Source organism: Mesitornis unicolor, unplaced genomic scaffold (assembly GCF_000695765.1).
Source record: "Mesitornis unicolor isolate BGI_N332 unplaced genomic scaffold, ASM69576v1 scaffold2213, whole genome shotgun sequence".
Taxonomy (NCBI): domain Eukaryota; kingdom Metazoa; phylum Chordata; class Aves; order Mesitornithiformes; family Mesitornithidae; genus Mesitornis; species Mesitornis unicolor.
In genome coordinates this window covers 1-20,319 of record NW_010173765.1, presented here as the reverse complement: position 1 = coordinate 20,319, position 20,319 = coordinate 1, and the positions used below count along the sequence as shown (strand labels likewise).

The following is a 20,319-nucleotide window of genomic DNA, read 5'->3' as shown; positions in this document are numbered from 1 at the left end:
AAGCAGCAATGTTTTGGTACCGCTCCCAGCCGAGCGCTCCCCGCGGGGATTTCAGTGCCCTGCACGGGCACCGCTTGCTCTGCACCCTCCCTGGCTGCACCAGAGGTGGGAGCGGGCACATTTGGAAACGAGAGCAGCTCGTTTGAAAGCCTCTGAGCCAAGTGGAAGTGCTCCCAGAGCCCAGGCTCCAATCTGGACGAGGAGCAAAGCCCCTTTGGCCGCCGGGAGAGGTGGCAGCTGTTGGGCTCACGGCTGCCACCGCGGCCTCACCGGGGCACGGGGCCAGCGCTGGGAGCTGCGGCCGCAGCTGCTCCGAGGGGGATGAGCATCTCCCACAGCTGGAACCAGGCAGCAGCAACCGCAGGGCAGGGAGGGCAGGTTCGGCTGTGGGAAGGCAGGTTCTGCCTCCAGTGCTGCCCATCGGGGCACCGTGCTGCTGCCAGCACCAGCAAAACGCACGGGAGATGCTGACCGGTACCAGACAGCCCCGTCGCAGGAAGATTCCCTGCTCCTGGGAGCTGCACCAGAGCCAAAAGCTCCTGGTGATGATTTATGGTGAACAGCAAAGCACCAAAGCGAGCCGGTCAGGAGCAAGCTGCTCCAGAGCCAGCGCATCCCCGAGGCTCCTTTTGACCAAAAAGCAGGACTTGCCACCCAAAAAAAAACCCCCACTGCACCCTGCGGTAACTTGGAAAAGTGGGTCACTGCCTTACAGCTGTGTACACCTCAAGAAGTGTTTTAAACCCCGTTTCAAAGGTTACGCAGCCTGCCAGAAGATGTGACAGCTTTTCAACGTGGCCTTTACAGCAGAGCTCTGGGTGCTGGGGAGATGGGGCTGGCACCAGCAGGGGATGCTCGGCTGCTCCCTGGGATGAAGGAGGAGGAGGAAGAGGAGGAGGATGCTCCTCTGGTGCTCCCCGATGAAGAAATCATTTCCTTGGCTCATCTCTTCCACGGATGCTCGAGCTGTTCCACCCACTCCCACCATGTGTGCATTCAGCCTTCAGCAATTTAATCAGGAAATAGGATGGACGCAGATCTCTAACACCACCTCGTATTTACGTGGCTCCTGCTGTGCACAGGGACCCCGGCACCAAACCTTGCCCAGCAGCGGGGACAGAGACCCCTCAGGAAGGGGGAAACAGCCCCACACAGTCCCAGCAGACACAAACTCCCCCTTCCCATCAGGTTCTTGCTCAGCAGAAACAAAAGCCTCTGCTCTTGCACTGTTTTCAAGCCCACAAACAGCAATTCCTTTTCTGCACACATCAAGCACCCCACAACAGCAGATTTCTCAGCTAAACCGAGAGCTGCACCCACTGGCATCCCCCCCTTTTCTTCCACACCTCCCTCAACCCCAGCAAATCCCTGGTAGTTGCACTGGGACCAGCTCACGGCTCCCAGTGGTGCCTTCACCCAGTTGTTGGGCACACGTGGGTGCTGCAGACACCATTTAGGCTGAGTCCCCTGTCAGCTATATCTAAAAATGTTATTTTTATGGTATAAACATTCATTTAGGTATTGATTGGAGAGGGATTTCTACAAGGAAAAGGGATGGGGGACCTGCAGGGTCTGAGCCATAGGCTGAGTCCCCTGTCAGCTATATCTAAAAGTGTTCTTTTTATGGTATAAACATTCATTTAGATATTGATTGGAGAGGGATTTCTAAAAGGAAAAGGGATGGGGGACCCGCAGGCTCTGAGCCGCTGCTGGGCAGGACCTGGAGACTTTGAGAAGCCTTTCCTAGGACGTGCCCTGCTCCTCACCTCCGTGGACTCCTCCTGTTCGTTTATCACCAGGAAAGCGTCCTCGGTGGCCTGGCGCTTGGCGTCCGCGATGGTCTGCTCCATCCGAGCCCTCTCGGAGGCGATCATCTCAAACGCCTTCTGCTCAGCCTCTGCCACCGCTTTCTGCACCTCGGACATGGCCTGGCGCTTCACCTCGTTCACGGCTTCTTCTGGAAGAAAAGAGCAGCTTCACCCTCCAGCCTGAGGCAGGGGCCGAGCCTCCGACAGCCGTGGGTCGCTGTCAGCATCACCACCACCACTCCTGGGAGCAGCGGGACCCATGGGATCCCCACTGGCACCGCACAGAAGGAGCTGAGCCCTTTGGGAAGCGCAGGCCGGGGGCTTTGGCAGCGCAGCCGTGCACACCCTGGGGCGTTGCTGCAGCTGGGTTTCTGCAGAGCAACTCTGCAGCATCTGCGTTTCCCCCCAGGCGACGCGGCCGAAGCCCTCGCCAAGGCTACGAGCAAACACTCACCGGCTTTTTTCCATATCTCCTCAGTGACGTAGCCCGTTCCCGACCGGCTGCTGAACTCCCGCAATGAATCTGCTGGAAAAAGGGACACGGGGAAAGGTTGGTGAAGCCTCATCTGCTGCTCCAGAGCCCAGCGGTGCATCATGGAGCAGGGCAGAATTAACCAGCTAGGGCTCAGAGCAGAGGATTCCTGTATTTAAAGCCATCAAACGCTCAGATGATAAATTACAGCATTTAATTAGTGTCTTGCATAATTTATGACACCGTATAAGCCATTTCCTGTACTCTATAACAACAGGCAATGCTGCTAAAGATACACCATCCAGCATCTGCACTGCCCAGTGACTCTGAGCATCGATCTCTATCGCCAGTTTACATCATAAGCTTGAAAATCAGCCCTAGGTCCCACAAGGGGAGGAAGCATCACCAACATCCCCAATTTATAGAAGAAAAATTGAATTATTCCACCTTTAACATGGGGTGTAAGTATATTGGTCATGATTATAATTAAATACAGCAGGGCTGAAAGCTGGCTGTGCCCAACCACCCCATGGGCTCGCTGCACCTTGCTCTGCACTCACATCTGGAGCCACAGGTGCTTCATTTCTGAGCAATTTGGATTAGTAAATCCTATTTCAGTTCCCTCTGCTGGTGCACTTGTCATTGTTTTCCCAGGAAATACTCGTTCTTGCTGTCTGGGGACGATGAAAACTCGTTCAGATGCAGCTAAACCTGGGCTGGGCTCTGACTTGGGTGGTTCTTTTTGACATGCAAGAGGACTCCCTCTATTTTCTACCCAAAAAAGCCAAATATATATAAAATTGAGATTTTTAGTTTGACATTTATGGGTATTTTCTAACAAGAATATTTTATTATTGAACGATCAGGGGTTTTTTTCTCCCCCCAGTTTTTGATTTGCAGCCTATTCGTTTGGACAGCAATTACAATTACATCCAAATGCCTAAAACTTGGGGTTTTTAGAACAGAGTCAAACCCCTTGCATACTGGAGGGGAAAAATAACCACCTTTAATGAAGTGAAGTTGACTCATAATACAAAAATAGAATTAATAACACAGGTAGCAGCTCCTACACTTACAGCAGCCTTTGGTATTTTTAGAATTAGCAGACCTTGGCATTTTAAATCATTTAGGGAAGAGACCGGAGGGGGACAGGGGTGGAAGCAACCACCTTCTCCTGCCTTTGCACCCCCTGGTGTCTCAGCTTTGAGGGACCTTGGGTCAGTTTGGTTGGGTTTGGCTCTGCCACAGCGCAAATCCGGGCACCAGAAAGTGCTGCTGCTGCCCAAAGGTGCCTGAGATATCAGCAACGAGTTGTCTCCCTTCAAGGCTTTGATAACAGCCACGCACTGCTTAAGCATCTAATTTATATCCGGACTGGAATACATTCTCATACATGGCTTTATGCCTAATATAGCCGTGCCGCAATTAGACACCTACTTAACGAGGCCCCGGCACCGCGCGCCCACCCTCGCTCACCGCTGCCGATGGAGTCGGAGCTGCTGGGGCTGTGCTGCCTGGCCAGGAGCTCAGCGCCCGCCTTGCGTGGCTCCGCCGTCTCGCTGCAGCGCCGCTTCCAGTAGTTGAGCTCCTCCCGGTCGGCCTCCTGGCAGCGCCGCAGCACGGCCATGGAGCGCCGGGTCTTCTCCACCATCTCCATGATGCAGTTCAGCGCCTGTGGGGAGGAAATGCGCTTTCGTGAGCCGCCCCTGCTGGTGAGGTCAGCATCACTCCAATTTCTCATCCTAGGTACCATAGGGACCAGCCCAGGAAGATGAAATGCAAGGTCACGTCGCAGGAGCAGGCTCTGAGCTCAGTGTTTTGGCTGATGTGGTATTCACAGAATCCCAGAGCGTTAGGGATTGGAAGGGACCTCAAAAGCTCATCCAGTCCAATCCCCCTGCCGGAGCAGGAACACCCAGATGAGGTTACACAGGAAGGCGTCCAGGCGGGTTTTGAATGTCTGCAGAGAAGGAGACTCCACAACCTCTCTGGGCAGCCTGGGCCAGGGCTCTGTCACCCTCACTGAGAAGAAGTTTCTTCTTCAATTTCAGTGGAACCTCCTGTGTTCCAGTTTGTGCCCATTACCCCTTGTCCTATCATTGTTTGTCACCGAGAAGAGCCTGGCTCCATCCTCGTGACACTCACCCTTTATGTATTCAGAGTTAAGATTGGGTTCTGTAGCCACACATGTAACAGCGATGCTGAGCAGCACAGGTCAGGAAGGAGGTGATCACACCCACACCATGGGGCTCTGGTCACCATAGGAGGCTCAGGGCCACGTTTCTAAAGGTGGACGTGAAAACACCCCATTTTCCTATGGGAACAGGGTGTCCATGCAAGAGCTGGCTGCAATCCTGGTGCCAGCTCTCATAGCCACATCCCAACTGAGCTACGGGGCCTCTACTCCACACCCCCACCCCCAAAACATCCACTTTAGAGCATAAACAAGCATGGGGTCTCTCTGCATGGGTGATCAAAGCTGGATCTCAATCCCATATCTCTGGGGGAAACGCTCCAATGAAGTGCATGGACTTGCTCAGAGGAAAAACCAGACTGCAGAAAGACCCAGCTCTTGCTGTTGGTACCTACTTGAGGCCCATAAAAGGCCTCAGCCCAGGAAAGAAAGTCTTTAAACAAAATAATGATAGGTTTACTTGTTCTGCAAACTGAGATCCTTGCTGCATGTAGCACATCTGAACATTTATCAGCACAGCACTGGCCTGGCCTGCTGCAGGAAAGACCTGTGCAGAGTCCAGGTGGGGTTTGGCTGCTCGGGCAGGACACGGCCCTGCTCTGCAGAGCTCCCAGCTCCAGACACTGCATCCAGAACGGCTTTGTCCTCCACTGACCACGGGCAGAGAAAACGCACCAGGAAAGTGCTGTGCTCCCATCTGCCCTCCCCACCATCCACTCTCCGGTGGCTTGGCCCCCTAAAGCCACTGGGAAAGCCTGGCTGTGGTACCAACAACGAGAAGATCCTTACATGATCGAGGTGCTTCCACTCGTCAGCCCACTCTCTCTCCGTTAAGCGGTGGTCCACCAGCTCGTCCTGGTATCCTCCATTCAAACCTGCAGCAAACCACAGCCAGGTGAGGGATTTACGAGTACCAGTCAACATTTCACCTGGCATCCCAGGGATGCCTTCAGTGTCATCGACTTCCACCCATGACTGCACAGTCCTTGGGCCATCCAAGGACCCCTATTTGTTTCCCAAAGCCTCTGTGTGTGTGTGTGGGTCACATTCACCTAAAACAACGTGTGAGTGCGAGGCCCTCAAGGAGAAGTTTCAGCAGCCAGGGCTGCACCCCAACTTTTGTGGGTGTTTCGTGGCTCATCTTCTGGGAGGAGAAGCCCTGATGTTGTAGGTGGGTCTGTCCCTGGAACCTGATGTCTGGATTGATGAAGTCATTACAGTAATTGTCATTGGTTAGACATGATTGCCATTTCTACTTGGTCATTTGCATACACAAAGGCTGGTGGGAGAGGTGTTGTCTCAGGTGTTGAACTGCTAGGAAATGTTAAGGTATATAAGGATAGAATGGAGCCATGTGTTGACCTAGGACCTGCTCTAGACCAGCAAAGTGACCCAAAACCCAATCTAGAGCCACCTCGCTACCAAACCTCAGCTCCAGAATCCATACCTGCTCTAGAAATGACTGCACCAACACCACCTTCACTCTACAACCAACCAAACCTTGAAACCCAGCCTCTGGAAGGGATCTGGGCTCCAGGGCCAATCCAGACTCCAGGGCCCTGGCCTAGGGATGAAGCAAGGCCAAGTGCTGGGGTTGTGTAGCCTGGAGAAAAGGAGGCTGAGGGGAGACCTTATCACCCTCCACAGCTCCCTGAAAAGAAGGGGTAGAAAGGTGGGGTTGGTAACAAGTAACAAGTGATGGGACAAGAGCAAACGGCCTCAAGTTGCACCAGAGGAAGTTTAGATTGGATCTGAGGAACAATTTCTTTGCCAGAAGGGTTGTCGAGCGCTGGAAGGGGCTGCCCAGGGCAGTGGCGGAGTCACCATCCCTGGGGGTATTTAAAATACAAGCAGATGTGGCACTGAGGGACGTGGTTTAGTGGTGGAGTTGGCAGTGTTAACAGTTGGACTCGATGATCTTAGAGGTCTTTTCCAACCTAAATGATCCTACAATTTTACAACTAAGAGCCCCCCAAGGCTTTCTCACCAAGACCCCCGTGCCTGTCCCGAATCTCTCGGTGCTCCAACATCTTGCTGGGGTCCCTGTAGAGGTGGGAAGTGGCGATATCCTCCAAGGTGTAGTGCTGGAGGGGCGGCGGGGTGGGATGGAACTGCCCCCCAGGGTTCATCAGGGGGATCGCCAGGGCCGGGCTGTGTCGGGGCGCGGGGCTGATGGTGCAGACCCTCTTGGCTGGAGGCTCCGTCGGCAGCGGCTCCCTCTCAAAGCTGCTGTCTTCCCTCCTGCAACCACAGCGGCACAGAGAGACGTTTGTTAGCACCCCATAAACATCCTTGGAAAGGGGAAAATGCAGATTTTGAGTCAGCAGAGTTTGGGCAGGGATGATTTTAGCAGGGGGTAAAGGTGAGGAGCTAAAGCAAACTTGCTCCACTTGTGAGCAAATCCACAAAGCGACCCCGTCAAAAGGAAAAGTTCAAGGTGCCCGAGCAAAGTGATTCATCCTCCCGAGCGTGACCAAATGAAGATTTCACAGTTTTGATCAATTTGAGGCACGCTCCACATAATTGCATAACAACTTTTAACTTGGAATTTAATAAGTGGTGAAAACGAACCGCATTCTTCCCAGCCCTGAGAGCACCCCCGCTCGCTCAGCTCTGCAGCTCAGGATCTTCAGTGCTACCCAACAAATCCCTCCCTGGGACAGACCCTGCCCAAAAGAGGATCGCAACCTGAATTCCTGGTGCAGGAGGAGCAATTATTGGTGTCTTATTAACAGCTAGACCGGTTGTTGGGAGTGACAAGATCCTATGGTTTAGCCCTGGATGCTGCCTGAAGCTTTGACAGCAAAGTTGAAACAAAAAATCACGACTTCAAGGACTTGGCAGAGTGACTAAAGCTGTTGCTTTACCTGTCCGGGCTGTGCCTCTTGCCATTGCCGTTCACCTCGATCAGCAGCTCGGAGGAGTCGGCGGGGGACGCGGTGTTGGTGTTGAGCAGGATGTGCTCGTGCTGCGCCAGGTACTGGGACGGCGTCTGCTTGGCAGCGCGGGCGCAGTGCAGCAGCTCTCTCTGCAGCAGGGGCAGGTTGGCCTGCAAAGCAAGCACAGCTCTGGTTGACGCAGGCTGAGGGGCAGGAGCTTCCAGCCACTTGCAGGTTTGCTCTGCACGTAATCCCACAGAGCAGTAACAGCCATAGCCCCCGTTCAAGATCCAACGGCTCCTGGTGTCTGCGCTGTCACATTTACCTGTATTTTCTCAAGAGCTGAGGATGGTGCCCCTAAAAAACCAAGGGTGACAGGAAGCGCTCTGGGCTTCCAGCATCCAACCACCCCACACACGTTCCCTACGCCAGCACCTCAAATATTCTAGGTGGGAACATTTGCAAAGAAAGATTACAGCATCAGAAGACATTGAGCAGAGCTCGGTTTGTCTCCTTTACCCCTAACAGGCAAGCAGACATATGTGGCACTTGTTATAACACTGGCTTTCCACATGGCCACCGCCACGGTCTGTGCAGTCTGTCTTGGACCTGAACAAAATTGTTCAGAAACCACGGGGTACTCGAAACGCCAGCTTTCCCAGCCGTGACGCGCTGCCAAGCGGCACAGGCTGGCACACGGAGCATCAGCAACCCCCCCAGCTCCCCGTCACCTTCAGAAAGGGGATCACAAACGGCCGCAGGGGGAAATTCGTCGCCTCTTGCAGCTTGCAGTGAAATTCCTCGATTGTCACCGTGGAGTTCTGAGAAGAGAAATTAGGAAATGAAATGACAATTTGTTCTTATTTTTAGACACGTGGGAAACGGCTCCAACTGAACAGAGCTGGAAGGGAGACTGCATCTGCCACTACCCGACTGACAATGTTTGATCCTGGCTGATGCAGCCAAAACCACTCAGGCCAATGGAGTTCGAATGCTGCCCTAGGGAAGGGGTGAACGCTGCTGCCCAGCATCCTCCCAGTGCCGGTGCTGGGAGGCAGGGCCCGGTTTTGGGAGGCAGCAGGACCCAGCCAGCATCTCCTGCACCCTGAGAACAGCAGTCAGAGGAACCCTGACAGCTTATCATGTCCTTGCCAAAAGGGTAAGCTAAAACACTACCCTGCACCCATGGAAATAGAGATACACCTGCCTGCTTCACCTGCAGCGTTTTGCACCCAGTGCTCAAGCCCCATGAACGCTCCCAGGGCTGTGGACACCCCCATGTTAACCTTGGAAGCAGAAACAATCCAGGCTGCCTGGTAGGAGCAGCCCATAAAGGCGAAAAAAGCCCTTTAAACACAGCCCATGTTCACCACTGCCATCATAAATGACATCTTTGAAGTGTCATGGTCTTCTCTACACACTTGAGAGTTGAGAAGCACTACAAGGTTTCTGGACTGAGTCCCCGCCAGCACCAAGACCCTGTTCCTGAGCAGCACCCTTGCTTTTACCACTGCACCCTGCCTTGCAGAGCAAAGCAGCCTTGAGCTTGAGCACACTGAGGTCAGGACACTAACAAAGCAGTGGCTGGGACTGACTTTTTTTTGCATGGAAGCATGGTCAGGATCAGGCAATCAAATCTGCACGAGCAACAAATCACTTCCCTGGTAGAAAAACTGCCAAACGTGTGAAGTTTCCTTTACGAGAGGAAATGGAGAAGCCCAGCATGGCCCATGGCACCAGACCTGTGGCCTTCATAGAAAGGCTTAGTCCAAATCCTGCCAAGTTTTAAGCTCAGTTTGAGCCAAGCTTATGCCAAAGCCACTGGACAAACAGCTTTACGAAACCCACTGAAGGCAAGGCAAAAAAACCCATCAGTAAGTTCAGCAGAAGGCATTAAACACTACAGAGCCTCTCTCAGTCGAGAGCTCTGTTATAAGGACACAAACAGACACTATTGTGTAACGTGGGCCAGGATCCCATCACCAAAGTGACCTGGGTCGGTGTGCAGGGCTTACCACTAACGCCAGGACGAGGGTCCGGACTTTCTCCCCGATCTCTGGCGAAATGTCGTTGCCAAACTGCTGCAGGGTGGTGAGGAAGCGCTTCAGCTTGCTGAGCTGCCGGGCGCCGCACGTGGCCGGGAGCTGCTGGTTGGTCAGCGAGGAGGAGGAGGAGGAGGAAGGACCGTTGCTAAACCTCTGCGGTGGGGACGGGGCCCCGTTCAGCGTTGGAGGGGAATGGTTTATTCCATTGGGAACTGCAAATAAGAGACAGAAGCGTTACTGGTGTTTTGGAGGATTCATCTTCCACCCCAGAGCCTGCAAACAGGGCAAGGAGCAGCAGAGGGGCTATGGCCCTGCAGCTCCGGTGTCTCCACCTCACCCCAAGGAGGGCTGACAGTGTCCTGGCACCCCGCTGCACCTCCCCGGGGATTTACAGGGAGTTTTGCAAACGTGATTGGGTTTTGTCCAACCTGGTCCCATCTGCGAGTTCGCCTCCTGGAAGCGGCGAGCATGTCGAAATAGATCCAAGGGCTGGAAGTTTGGGAGCTTGGCAAAGGATCAGAATAAACTGTTGACATCCCTGTTGTGCAACCCCGAGCCCTGTCCGAAGAGCAGCTGTGCGTGGGGGCCCCAGCTCAGTACAAACCCAGATTTTCAGAGGTGAAAAGTACATCATCCTAAAGATAGTTTGGGCTGATCCACTGGATTATCCTTAAAAGCCCAGCCCTGCATTCCTTACGGATGCAAGCAGTGAAGAGAAGGCCACAGGCCATAAAACCCATTTTTATAGCAGGGGAAGGTGCAGCGGTTTGCAACAACAAAAAAAAAAATATGCCAAAATTTCCGCTGCAGCTTCGCAAGGATCAACACCAAACCCTCACCAGCCTGGGAAAGGCTTTTCAGAGAAAAAAGGCAGGAGGTGCTCGAGCAGTTAAACCGCTCTGGGGTGCGAGGGTCAGAGGCTGGAAAGGCTCCACACACCTGGACCTGCTGCGGTGAGGGGAGCCGCGAAGATGAACCCGAGTCAGTTAAGATGCAAGGGAAAGATAAGGCTGAAGAGACCCTCAAAGGTGGTTCCTGCTAACCAGGGTTCTTCTGGGGCGTAACAGACACGTCCTTACACAGACAGGGAGGTGGTGAAGGTGAAGGCCAGGACTGAGAGGAGAAAAGAGAGCTTGTGCCTTTTGTTCTGGAGCAATGGGACAGCAAAACTCCCATCCACGCTGGCTTTCCCAAACCTGCAGCAGGGGTAGCTACCATGCGGTACCTGCAAACACAGAGCTCATAAAGAGCATTCATTTTGCAACAGAAGTGTTATAAATAAAGGGAAAAACCCACCCAGAGCAGCTCCTCTCAAACAGCAACGGCCTGCACAACTCTGCACTCTCCAGAGGCTGCGACCAAGGCGCTTTACCCCTTCTCTGTTTCGCTTCCTCTTATGCTTTCAGCTCAAAGACCAGGGAGATCCACGAGCTCTGTTTATACCCTGGGAGAAGCAGGGGCTGTGCACCCAGGGGGCTGGGGGGTGGCAGCGGCAGAGGCCGAGGGATTCGGGTGATGCCATGGGTTGGTTTGGGGTGGCTGTCAGACACAGCCCCCGCAGCCACTGTGTTTTTAGGCTTGCCCTGCCTGACCCTCCTGCAAACAGCAGCACCATGGGGCTGGCAGTTACCAGATCCTGTGCATCACTGGGATCTGCACTGCCACACACCACAGGGCCGGGCTGTGACCCTCCCTTCCTGGGGAGGTGACAGTGCCAAAGCAAGCGTGGTGCACCAAGACCAGAGGGATTACTGCTGTGGGGAAAGGATGTTGAATTCTCGGGAACAGAAAAGCCAGCATCACAGGCTGCTCTGTTAAAGCCTGCCTTAGCTCCTCAGTAGGTGAAGGCTTTTCCCGTTGCTCCAACCCAACTCCAACACCAACCCAACCCAACTCCAATCCATCAAGGATGGGGAGGGCTCTGGAGAACAAGCCTGATGAGGAGCGGCTGAGGGAACTGGGCTTGTTTAGCCTGGAGAAGAGAAGGCTGAGGGGAGACCTCATCACCACCTACAACTGCCTCAAGGGAAGTTGTGGAGAGGTGGGTGCTGGGCTCTTCTCCCAGGTGATGGGGGATAGAACAAGGGGAAACGGCACCAAGCTGTGCCAAGGGAGGTTCAGGTCAGAGATAAGGAGGAAGTTCTTTCCTGAGAGGGTCGTCAGAAGCTGGCACAGGCTGCCCAGGGAGGTGGTGGAGTCACCATCCCTGGATGTGTTTAAAGAGCGGGTAGATGAGGTACTTAAGGATATGGTTTAGGGGGTAGACAGGAGCGGTTGGACGTGATGATCTCAGAGGGCTTTTCCAACCGAGCAATTCTGTGATTCTGTAAAAAACCCTTTTAAAAGCGATTTGCAGGCAGGCATGGCCTTCCTCCAGCGTGCTCCTCCTCGCCACGGGCTGTTACGAGGCAGGGCACACACCCACTGACCCCAGCCAAGACCTTTTGGCACAGCCGAGACATAAAAAAGGCAAGAACGGGCTTCACCACAGGTTGCATCTCTCATCTCTCCTGGAAAGAGACAATTAAGCCATTTGCAATCAGCAGATTCAGCCTCCTTGGCCCTTAGCAGCGTGCCAAGCAACCTCATTGGAAAAATTAATTTCTGTCACTTTGCTAATGGTCTTTTTCTGCCTTAGCGAAAGGAGAGCCATTAAAAACCCCTCAGCGTATAAAGATGGGGACAATGTGTCTGGCAGGATAACCCATTGCCAGCACTGTGCAAGACATCAGCGTGTGTCCTGAAAGGGGCTGGGTTGGAAATCTCCAAAATCCACTGCCAGCAGGAAACTGCGAGAGATCCCAGACACTGCCATGGACAGCAAAGCAGCGCAGAACCAGCCAGGGAGATGCTCAGTATGGGGGGAAAGAGGTGAGGAGAGCCTGGAAAATACACACGTGCAACGTGCTGGGGTCGGATAACTCCATGGCCAACAAAGTCGAGCAGCTTTGCTCTGGAGTGATGCTTTTTTAAAGACATTTAATGGCTTAAAAGTTGGCTAAGGGAGAAAAAAAAGACTGCTTTAGGCTGTAAGAAAAGGCTGTGTCCCTCTGGTCCGTGGAGTCACCTCTGAACAATGCTCTGCTAGAAGTGAGTATGAGCCTGCACTACGGCTGCAAAGGACCAGGATCGACTTAATGAGAAAGATGATAAAGAGAAGATGGAGAAAAGAGAATTTGGACAGAGAGCGAGGAATTTCTGAGGCTGAGACATTAAAAAAAAGGGAAAACTTCTTAATCTCAGCTGCAGAAACACTGCCTGCAAAGTGAGATACAGCAGAGTGGGAATTAACTCCTCCAAAAGATAGAGTGAAAAGCTCAGCCCTCGGCTCGTTTGAAGCAGACCTGATAAAAAGACTTCCATTTCTTAAGGACTTTATGGCAGAAATCAAGGCTGCACCTGCAAGAAGGACTCGAGGCAGCACTGGGAGCCAGGTAGGTGCAGGCAGGAGATAGGGGGGGATTACAGACCCCGTTACACGTCCTGCATACGGAGCAGAACAGCAGGAAAACCCCAGTCCCTGCTTCCTCACAGCCCTGGCTGATGGCTGAGACCTCCCTGGAGCCTTTCCTCCTGCCTGGAGCTGGGCAAAGCAGCGTTACGGGGGTCTTACGTGCAGTCGGGGTGAAGGACACGGGCCGGGGGCCGCCGGGGTTGACGGGGGGCAGCGGTGGCATGTTGGGAGGAGAGGACCTGGACTGGATCTTCACTTCCACGGGCGATCCGGGCATCACGGGCACCCTCTTCTCACCAGCAACTGCAGGAAGAGAAGGTGGAAACGCTCAGCTGTGGTCACGGAGCAGCATTTCCCCGCCCAGCACAGCGAGGACGGGCGCAAGGGTGCAGAAGAGAGGCGGGGAGAAGTCACACAAGGCTCCAGCGCTGCTCAGCACGGCCCTGAGCTGGGAACAGGCACTGGGGTGCAGTGGGCGATGCTGCTTGGTATGTTCAGGATGCCCACATTCACCACTGACCGCATCTTCTCAGCCCCAACGCTTGAAGATGCCTCCTCAAAGTATTTCTGCCTGTTTGCTTTGCTTTACCCCCATTTAAAATCCTGTTAACCCCGAGGTGTGCCCACCAACCTCATCACCAGGGCATAACCAGGTTTCAGCTCCAGCCCCGCTTCCCGACCGGTACAAACACACTTCAAAGCAACCACTTTGGCAAACCCTGACCAGTTTTGCACATTTGCTTTTTTTTCTTTAAAGAAAACAACTCAAAATGAAGCAATCCTTCACCCTCCTGGCAATGGGGTGGCCTCTCACTGGCTCCAGTGGCCGGGATCCACCTGGACGCCTCTTTAAGCCACCGAGGAACTGTATTAAACCCCATGCTGCGATCTCATCAAACCAGAGCACGATCTCACCTGTAACCCTCATTTTTCACATCTATCAGCTGTAAGAAACTCTGCTTTCAAGCCCTGACAAAGCAATTAAATGCTGCATTGCCATAAAACAGCGAAGCGCTGAAGGGACCGCGCTGAAATACAACCACCAAAACTGCTGCTTCGCAACTCCCGACACCAAAAAAATCACAGCAAGGCAACATTAATGTCGTTATTCCTAGCATTTTCTGTTGCTGTTTGCAAGACGATCCGTGGGAGGGGGAGCAGAGCTGAATACAGGCTGAAAATCCACATCTTCCTGCCCTTTTGGTGCAACCGGGCTGGTGGGGCTGGAATTGCTATAAACCTGCATCCACGATGCTTCCATGGCCAAAAGTTTGTGTCTTTATTTATTTAAACTTGCTCTAAATAAAATCAATCAATCAATCCAGGCTTGGCTTGCACGACCAAAGCGGGGAGATAACGAAGCCATGGGAAACTGCTATTAATCTTAACACAGACACCCCAAATACCGAGCCCCTCCTATGAATCCCTCTTTCCTAGGTGTATTTGGCCAACCCGGTATTGCCATGGGAGAGAAACAGAGCGAAACCAATCCTTAAGGTTTTCCCACTTTTCCTCCTGAAACTCTCCCAGGACACGTGAGGAAAGCAGAACTAATTTGGTGAAATTATGGGTGGGGGGTGTGAGGGGGGAAGCTCCATTGAATTTATAACCCCAAAATAAAGCCAGCGACTGCATTAGACACCAAAACAAGAAGCCAACACCTCCTTTTCCCAGCTCGCTCTGACAGACAGCAAACAGGGCTGTTAAATTTAAAAGCTTCCTCTAATGACCTGGGGCATCTATAAACGCAGATAACAAGCATCTTCCTAAAACTCCTCGTTTACAGCCTAAATGCATCCGTTTAACGAGAATCAAGTGAGCAAACCAGGCTGCGGATGAGGACTTGAGTCAGCCCTGAGCTGAGCTGGGGCTAAAAATGAGGCCGGGCAATGGTTCCTGTGGAAACACCGCCCTCCTGGGCTCTTTTTGCTGCATTTTCCTATTCAGAAATATTTACTGGCTCACCAACAACGTCATCTCAGTGATTGTATGGTGCCGAGGTGCTCCTCAAAACGCCTGCACGTCCCACCAGCAGCGATCTGAAATCATCCCAAAGAGTCAAATGCTGTGAGATTATTTGGATGAGTTCCTCAGTTCAAGAAGGACAGGGAACTGCTGGAGGGAGTCCAGCGTAGGGCTACAAAGATGATCAAGGGAGTGGAGCATCTCCCTTCTGAGGAGCGGCTGAGGGAGCTGGGGCTCTTTAGTTTGCAGAAGAGGAGACTGAGGGGAGACCTCATTCATGTGTATAAATATTTAAAGGGTGAGTGTCACGAGGATGGAGCCAGGCTCTTCTCGGTGACAAACAATGATAGGACAAGGGGTAACAGACACAAGCTGGAACACAGGAGGTTCCACTGAAATTGGAGAAGAAACTTCTTCTCAGTGAGGGTGACAGAGCCCTGGCCCAGGCTGCCCAGAGAGGTTGTGGAGTCTCCTTCTCTGCAGACATTCAAAACCCGCCTGGACGCCTTCCTGTGTAACCTCATCTGGGTGTTCCTGCTCCGGCAGGGGGATTGGACTGGATGAGCTTTGGAGGTCCCTTCCAATCCCTGACGGTCTGGGATTCTGTGAGGCTTTAAGAAGAATCATTCTCTCCAACGACTGAGTAAACGGGAAATTTGGGGTTGTCTTCCTTCAAAAACTCCTCCTTCCAAGCCCTACCTGGGCTTAAAAACACTTACAAATGTTATTTACAAGTGTCGGTTTTTTTGGTAACACAAGTGTTATTTTGCAAGCAGTGCCTGCAGGACACGGCCTGAAGGTGTTGATGGCACAACACCCAACACCCAAATTTTGCAGCGACACGGGCTCAGCTTCGCACCCGGCTCCTGCAAAATTCCACCGGGGAAAGAGGCGTCAGCAGGGGAAGCCGATTCACTCGCAGCAAAACGAAGCCGGATCACGGCGATGCTGTTTCAGCCTTGGCTTTGATGCAGCCCAGATTACCCCAAATTGCAGATTTGGGCAGCTGCAGAGCTTCTGTCTGGGCGAGGGCAGCTGCAGAGGCGCATTTCGGGTTGTGCTGCGTGCCCTACATATTCGTGTGTCCCATTTTGGGAGCCCAGGTGTGCACGAGACTCAAAAGCCCCCGAGCTTTGAATACACCTGAACCCCTCAGCCCTCCAGCGAGTTTCATCTGAGTCTCCATTCCAGTACGCACCGCATTTGCTCCAGGTCTCATCCAAGCCTGACATATGCTCCTTTTTAATTTAAGATGAAGTACGGCTGATGGGTTCTCTTTCTGGAGAGGGGAAAGAGCTATGTGAGACCACAGGGCTGCACACCAGCACGAAATTTGGGGTCTTCATTGCTCCTCTGCTCTGAGGGGGCAGATTTCATCCTGTTTATTTTCTTTAAAAGAAGAAGTCTTCCATTTATGGTGTTTTTAGGAGAAAGAGAGTGTTGCTGTGATAGGTAACCGCTGAAGAATGGCTAGCATTCACTCCTGCTGTAAACTGTATAAAGAAGCAGTTTTGTTAATCTTTCCATGCCTGTGGGCTTGAGAAAAGGGAAAAGGCAGAAGAAATAAAAAATAAGTCACATATTCTGGCCAAAAGCAAGATCAGGAACTGCAGAAAAAGGGCCGGGAACAGCCCAGGGGGCAGCCAGACACAAACGATTTCCTCCCCTGAGGCTTCCCAAAATTCAAGCCACAGTTCCAACAGATGGCAGAATAATATCAGGCTGGGAGACGGGGATTTATTAGCAACAAGCAGATCGTCAACCTGCCTCGCATCCTCGCCGGGGCCGCGGCTCCCAGGTTGCGTCTCCCAAATACACACGGTCACATTTCGAAGAGGCGATGGGCAGCTCTTAAATTAGGAAGCATTTTTTTGAGCCACTGCCCCCCACAAACCCATTTGAAGCCTTGACCACCCCAGCTTTCTCCATGAGCCAAAACATGAACCATATTGGAAGAAATAAAGAGGAAAAAAAAAGCGCACATTTTGCAGGACAGAAAGAGCAGTCTCAAAATCAGACCCTGCCAGTGAGGCTTTAACCACTAAGTGGTGAGATTGCAAGCCTGTAAATTAACCAGGTTTGGGGTTTAGTTGATGTCTTTTGAACACACAACGGTGTACAAGGGTTTGCCCACTGCTTCAGAGTCTCAGGAGTGAAAGCACGTAAAAAAAGTGAAGAGAGACCATTTGAAAGCTGGAAATGAGGGCATCTTGGCGCCCTCAGGCCCTTGTTTTACAACAACTAGCTCAAACACAGCATCCTGGAGCAAAAGCCAGGGAAATGGCCCAAACCCATGCAATCCAGCCCAAATACGCCTGCCGAAAAGGCCTCGCGTGGCAGAGCTCCCTGTCGATAATCCCAATGCAAACGCGAGGCAGCAGCAGCAGCGGAACCTGACCCCATCATGTAAATAGGGTGAAATGAAATATGGTTCGCCACCTCCCCAGCTTTGGCGACTGTTTATTTTGAATAACATGCTTATCTGCTCCAACTGCTCACCATCTGTTTCCAGTCTCCACCAAGCTAATATTTTTCACATTTAGGAGCTGAGAAATGGGAAGAATTACATTTAAATGTTATTAACATCTTTCCTCCGCTCTAAGGTTGCCTTTCCCTCCCCTTGACGGCTCTGAGCCATCTGCAGAGCACCTTTGCAGCTCTCCGAGGAGCGCGGATGAGAGGTTATCTCCATGCAAAGCACGGGGATCATCACTCAGCCTTCCCGAAAACACCATTTACTGCTACTCCACCGCAATCCCTCCATCACCGCAAACCGACATCACATCCTCGAGGAAAAAGACACTAACTTATCTTCTTTTTTTGCCCCCCGCAGCATCAAAAAGCAACAGAGAGGGAAGGCTGAGGATAAGCATCGGAATCAAGGCAGCCAACACAGCAGCCTTAGGGAAAATAAAAAGGTATTGGGTTTGTCCCAGTTTGGTGGAGACGTTAAGAGGTTTGCAGTCGAGTTTACATTTCTACACAAATATTGACATTTATTTGCATGCGGGGCGGTTTCCGAAGTCAGTAAACGATGATTTACAACCAGGACGGGCAGACACAAAGCGCTGGTGAGCTGAGCTCCTTTTTTCCTCCCCGCCAAACCTCCGAGTTGGCCAAGATGATACTACAGCATCTGCTGCAACGGGCAACTTCTGTTCCTGCACGGATACTTCCTCCGCTAAACGCCATCAGCCTATTTTTACCCATTTTCGCTGGGTTTTATAGCACATCTCAAGCTGTAAGATGCCGTGGGAGTGGAGCGGACTCGGCACCGCTCATCGCACAGGAGGGAGCTGCTGAGCCCGGGACAGGCATTTTATAAATCAAAAATAAACGCGTGTATCTCCACTGCCATCTACTCCTCTCCCACACACAGCTGCTTCGCTTTAAATCCCGATTCAACGCGAAACTCGGAGAGGAGGACTTGAAAGAGCAAAGTATGTTATCACTCGCAACCAGTCCGGAAAGCAGTTAATAAGGGAAATAAGATTAATAACTCATTCCTGAAGGCAGACTGCAGATCTTTATCTGCCTTGCCCTTCAGTGATTTTTATAAAACCCTATCGAGGTGCCCGGCTCTACCAACCCATTGGTAGCACAGGTTCTCCTCTGCTGTGTCCCCACTGTGTGATGGTTTCAGCTCTGGCTCTGTCCCCACCTTGGCCACGTCAGCCCCAGCCTCACGAATTCTGGTCATTTTGCTCCTATAAACACACAAACCGCTTTGGTGTGGTACCCTCAGCTCTCCTGCTCCCTTTGCCATGAAGGAGCAAGGCAAAAGTCACTCAAGTCGTGAAATCGGCCCTAATAAAACGTTTAGAAAGGTTGCAGCAGCCACTTGGTGCTGCTCTTACCAACACACCATGGCAGCTCCCTTCCCAAACCCTAGCGCCCATGGAAATACGTTTTGGGGAGCTGAATTAATCTCCTGATCACAGAATCCCAGAATATGAGGAGTTGGAAGGGACCTGGAAAGCTCCCCCAGTGCAACCCCTGCCACAGCAGGATCACCAGAGCAGTCACACAGGAACACGGCCAGGGCTTTGGGTGTCTGCACACAAGGACACTCCACAACCTCTCTGGGCAGCCTGGGCCATGCTCCAGAACCCTCACACTCACAAACTTTGGCCTCATCTTCAGCTTGAACCTCCTGTGCTCCAGCTTGGGACCATTGCCCCTTGGCCTGGCATTGGCCATCCCAGAGCAGAGCCTGGCTCCTTCCTCCTGGCACTGCCCTTTCCAAATGGATCCCATGAATGAGGGCACCCCTCAGGCTCCTCTGCTCCAAGCTCAAGAGCCCCAGCTCCCTCAGCGGCTCCTCAGCAGGAGATGCTCCACTCCCTCCAGCATCTGATGTCCCTGCCAACAGCTTTTGGCCACCATCTGTCTCAAAGGGATGCAGTGACCACAGCTGGGGACCCCTCCCCATCCCCATCAGTCACTCACAACGGCCCCTATCAGACCCAGCCACCTTTAAGGCAGGGCTGTGTTCCCGAGATACGTCCCAGCACAACATATTCCTGCAATTAAAGCCTACAGAGCAGGCAGAGTTCCAGTTTTAGGATAGGAAGCGCTTTGGAGGTTGAGAGGAGCGCTTCTCCCTCCCTAAAAATCACCCCTTTGGTTGCTCAGACCCCTTTGGCCAGGGCTATAACCTGGGACACAAGCAGCTGTGGTTCAAGCCAAGCCAGAGGTGCTCACTAATCCCAGTCATTAATTACTGCTGAAGCGTTCTGGTAATTTTTCATACGTTCATTGCTCCATTTAAAGCTACAGACTCAAGACTTTTAAAAAAAAAAAAATCACCCAATCCTATTGCAATATTAAGAAAATCTCCTCTGCACCACGTACTCGGGAGGCCAAAGCACTCCGAGTGAGAAATGACGGCGGTTGCAGATATCAAACGGGCAATTATCCCCCCATCATGGAAAAATGAGTTCCCCCAAGTCTCAGCCTGCTGCGGCGCTCTCCAAATCCTCCGACTCGGAGCGAAACGACGGTGGCGGCGGCAGCAAACTTTCCAGATGGGAACATCTGTGTCTCATTTGCTGCCGGGAAGAAAACACCAGGAAAATTAACGGCTCCCGAGCCCAGACACAACGCGCACCAAGGGGGATGCCGTTTAGAAACGGCCTCGGAGCAACAGCCCGGTATCCAGGATTATTATCACCGTTATTATTTTTTAATGATTATTTCGGGGGCTTCGACATACAGAGAAATGCTACGACAGTAAAAAAATACCGCTTGAGTTTCACTTATAGGAAATGCTGTGTATAGCAAAAGCAACAACTTACGTGGATGATACACACGGCACTTTTACCATCTCAGCTACTTTTTAGATAGGAAAAGTCATTTTAAAAAGTTGGCTTTAAGGGTTTATTCCCAAAAGATCTGAAGTTGCTCCCTGTCCAGAGCAGCAAGGCTATGGATGGAGAGATTCACCCCTCTGGAGTCCAGAAAGTAAACTCCAGGAAAGTGCAGAGTCCTGCATCTGGGCAG

The 20,319-nt window shown here is 52.3% G+C and overlaps 1 protein-coding gene across 1 annotated transcript in view; it reads right to left on the bottom strand.

The window, feature by feature from the left end:
* Positions 1–13,141, bottom strand: part of CBFA2T2 (core-binding factor, runt domain, alpha subunit 2; translocated to, 2) — a 13,740-nt gene extending 599 nt beyond the window's left edge. Inside the window, exons 1-9 of the mRNA XM_010180811.1 lie at positions 13,012–13,141; positions 9,369–9,610; positions 8,085–8,174; positions 7,342–7,523; positions 6,462–6,715; positions 5,264–5,349; positions 3,757–3,952; positions 2,263–2,331; positions 1,767–1,957 (exon numbers count right to left, since the gene is read on the bottom strand). Of these exons, the coding sequence (XP_010179113.1) occupies positions 1,767–1,957; positions 2,263–2,331; positions 3,757–3,952; positions 5,264–5,349; positions 6,462–6,715; positions 7,342–7,523; positions 8,085–8,174; positions 9,369–9,610; positions 13,012–13,129 (1,428 nt within the window). The 5' untranslated portion in view covers positions 13,130–13,141. The remainder of the gene's footprint in view (positions 1–1,766; positions 1,958–2,262; positions 2,332–3,756; positions 3,953–5,263; positions 5,350–6,461; positions 6,716–7,341; positions 7,524–8,084; positions 8,175–9,368; positions 9,611–13,011) is intronic.
* Positions 13,142–20,319: the final 7,178 nt, after the last annotated feature.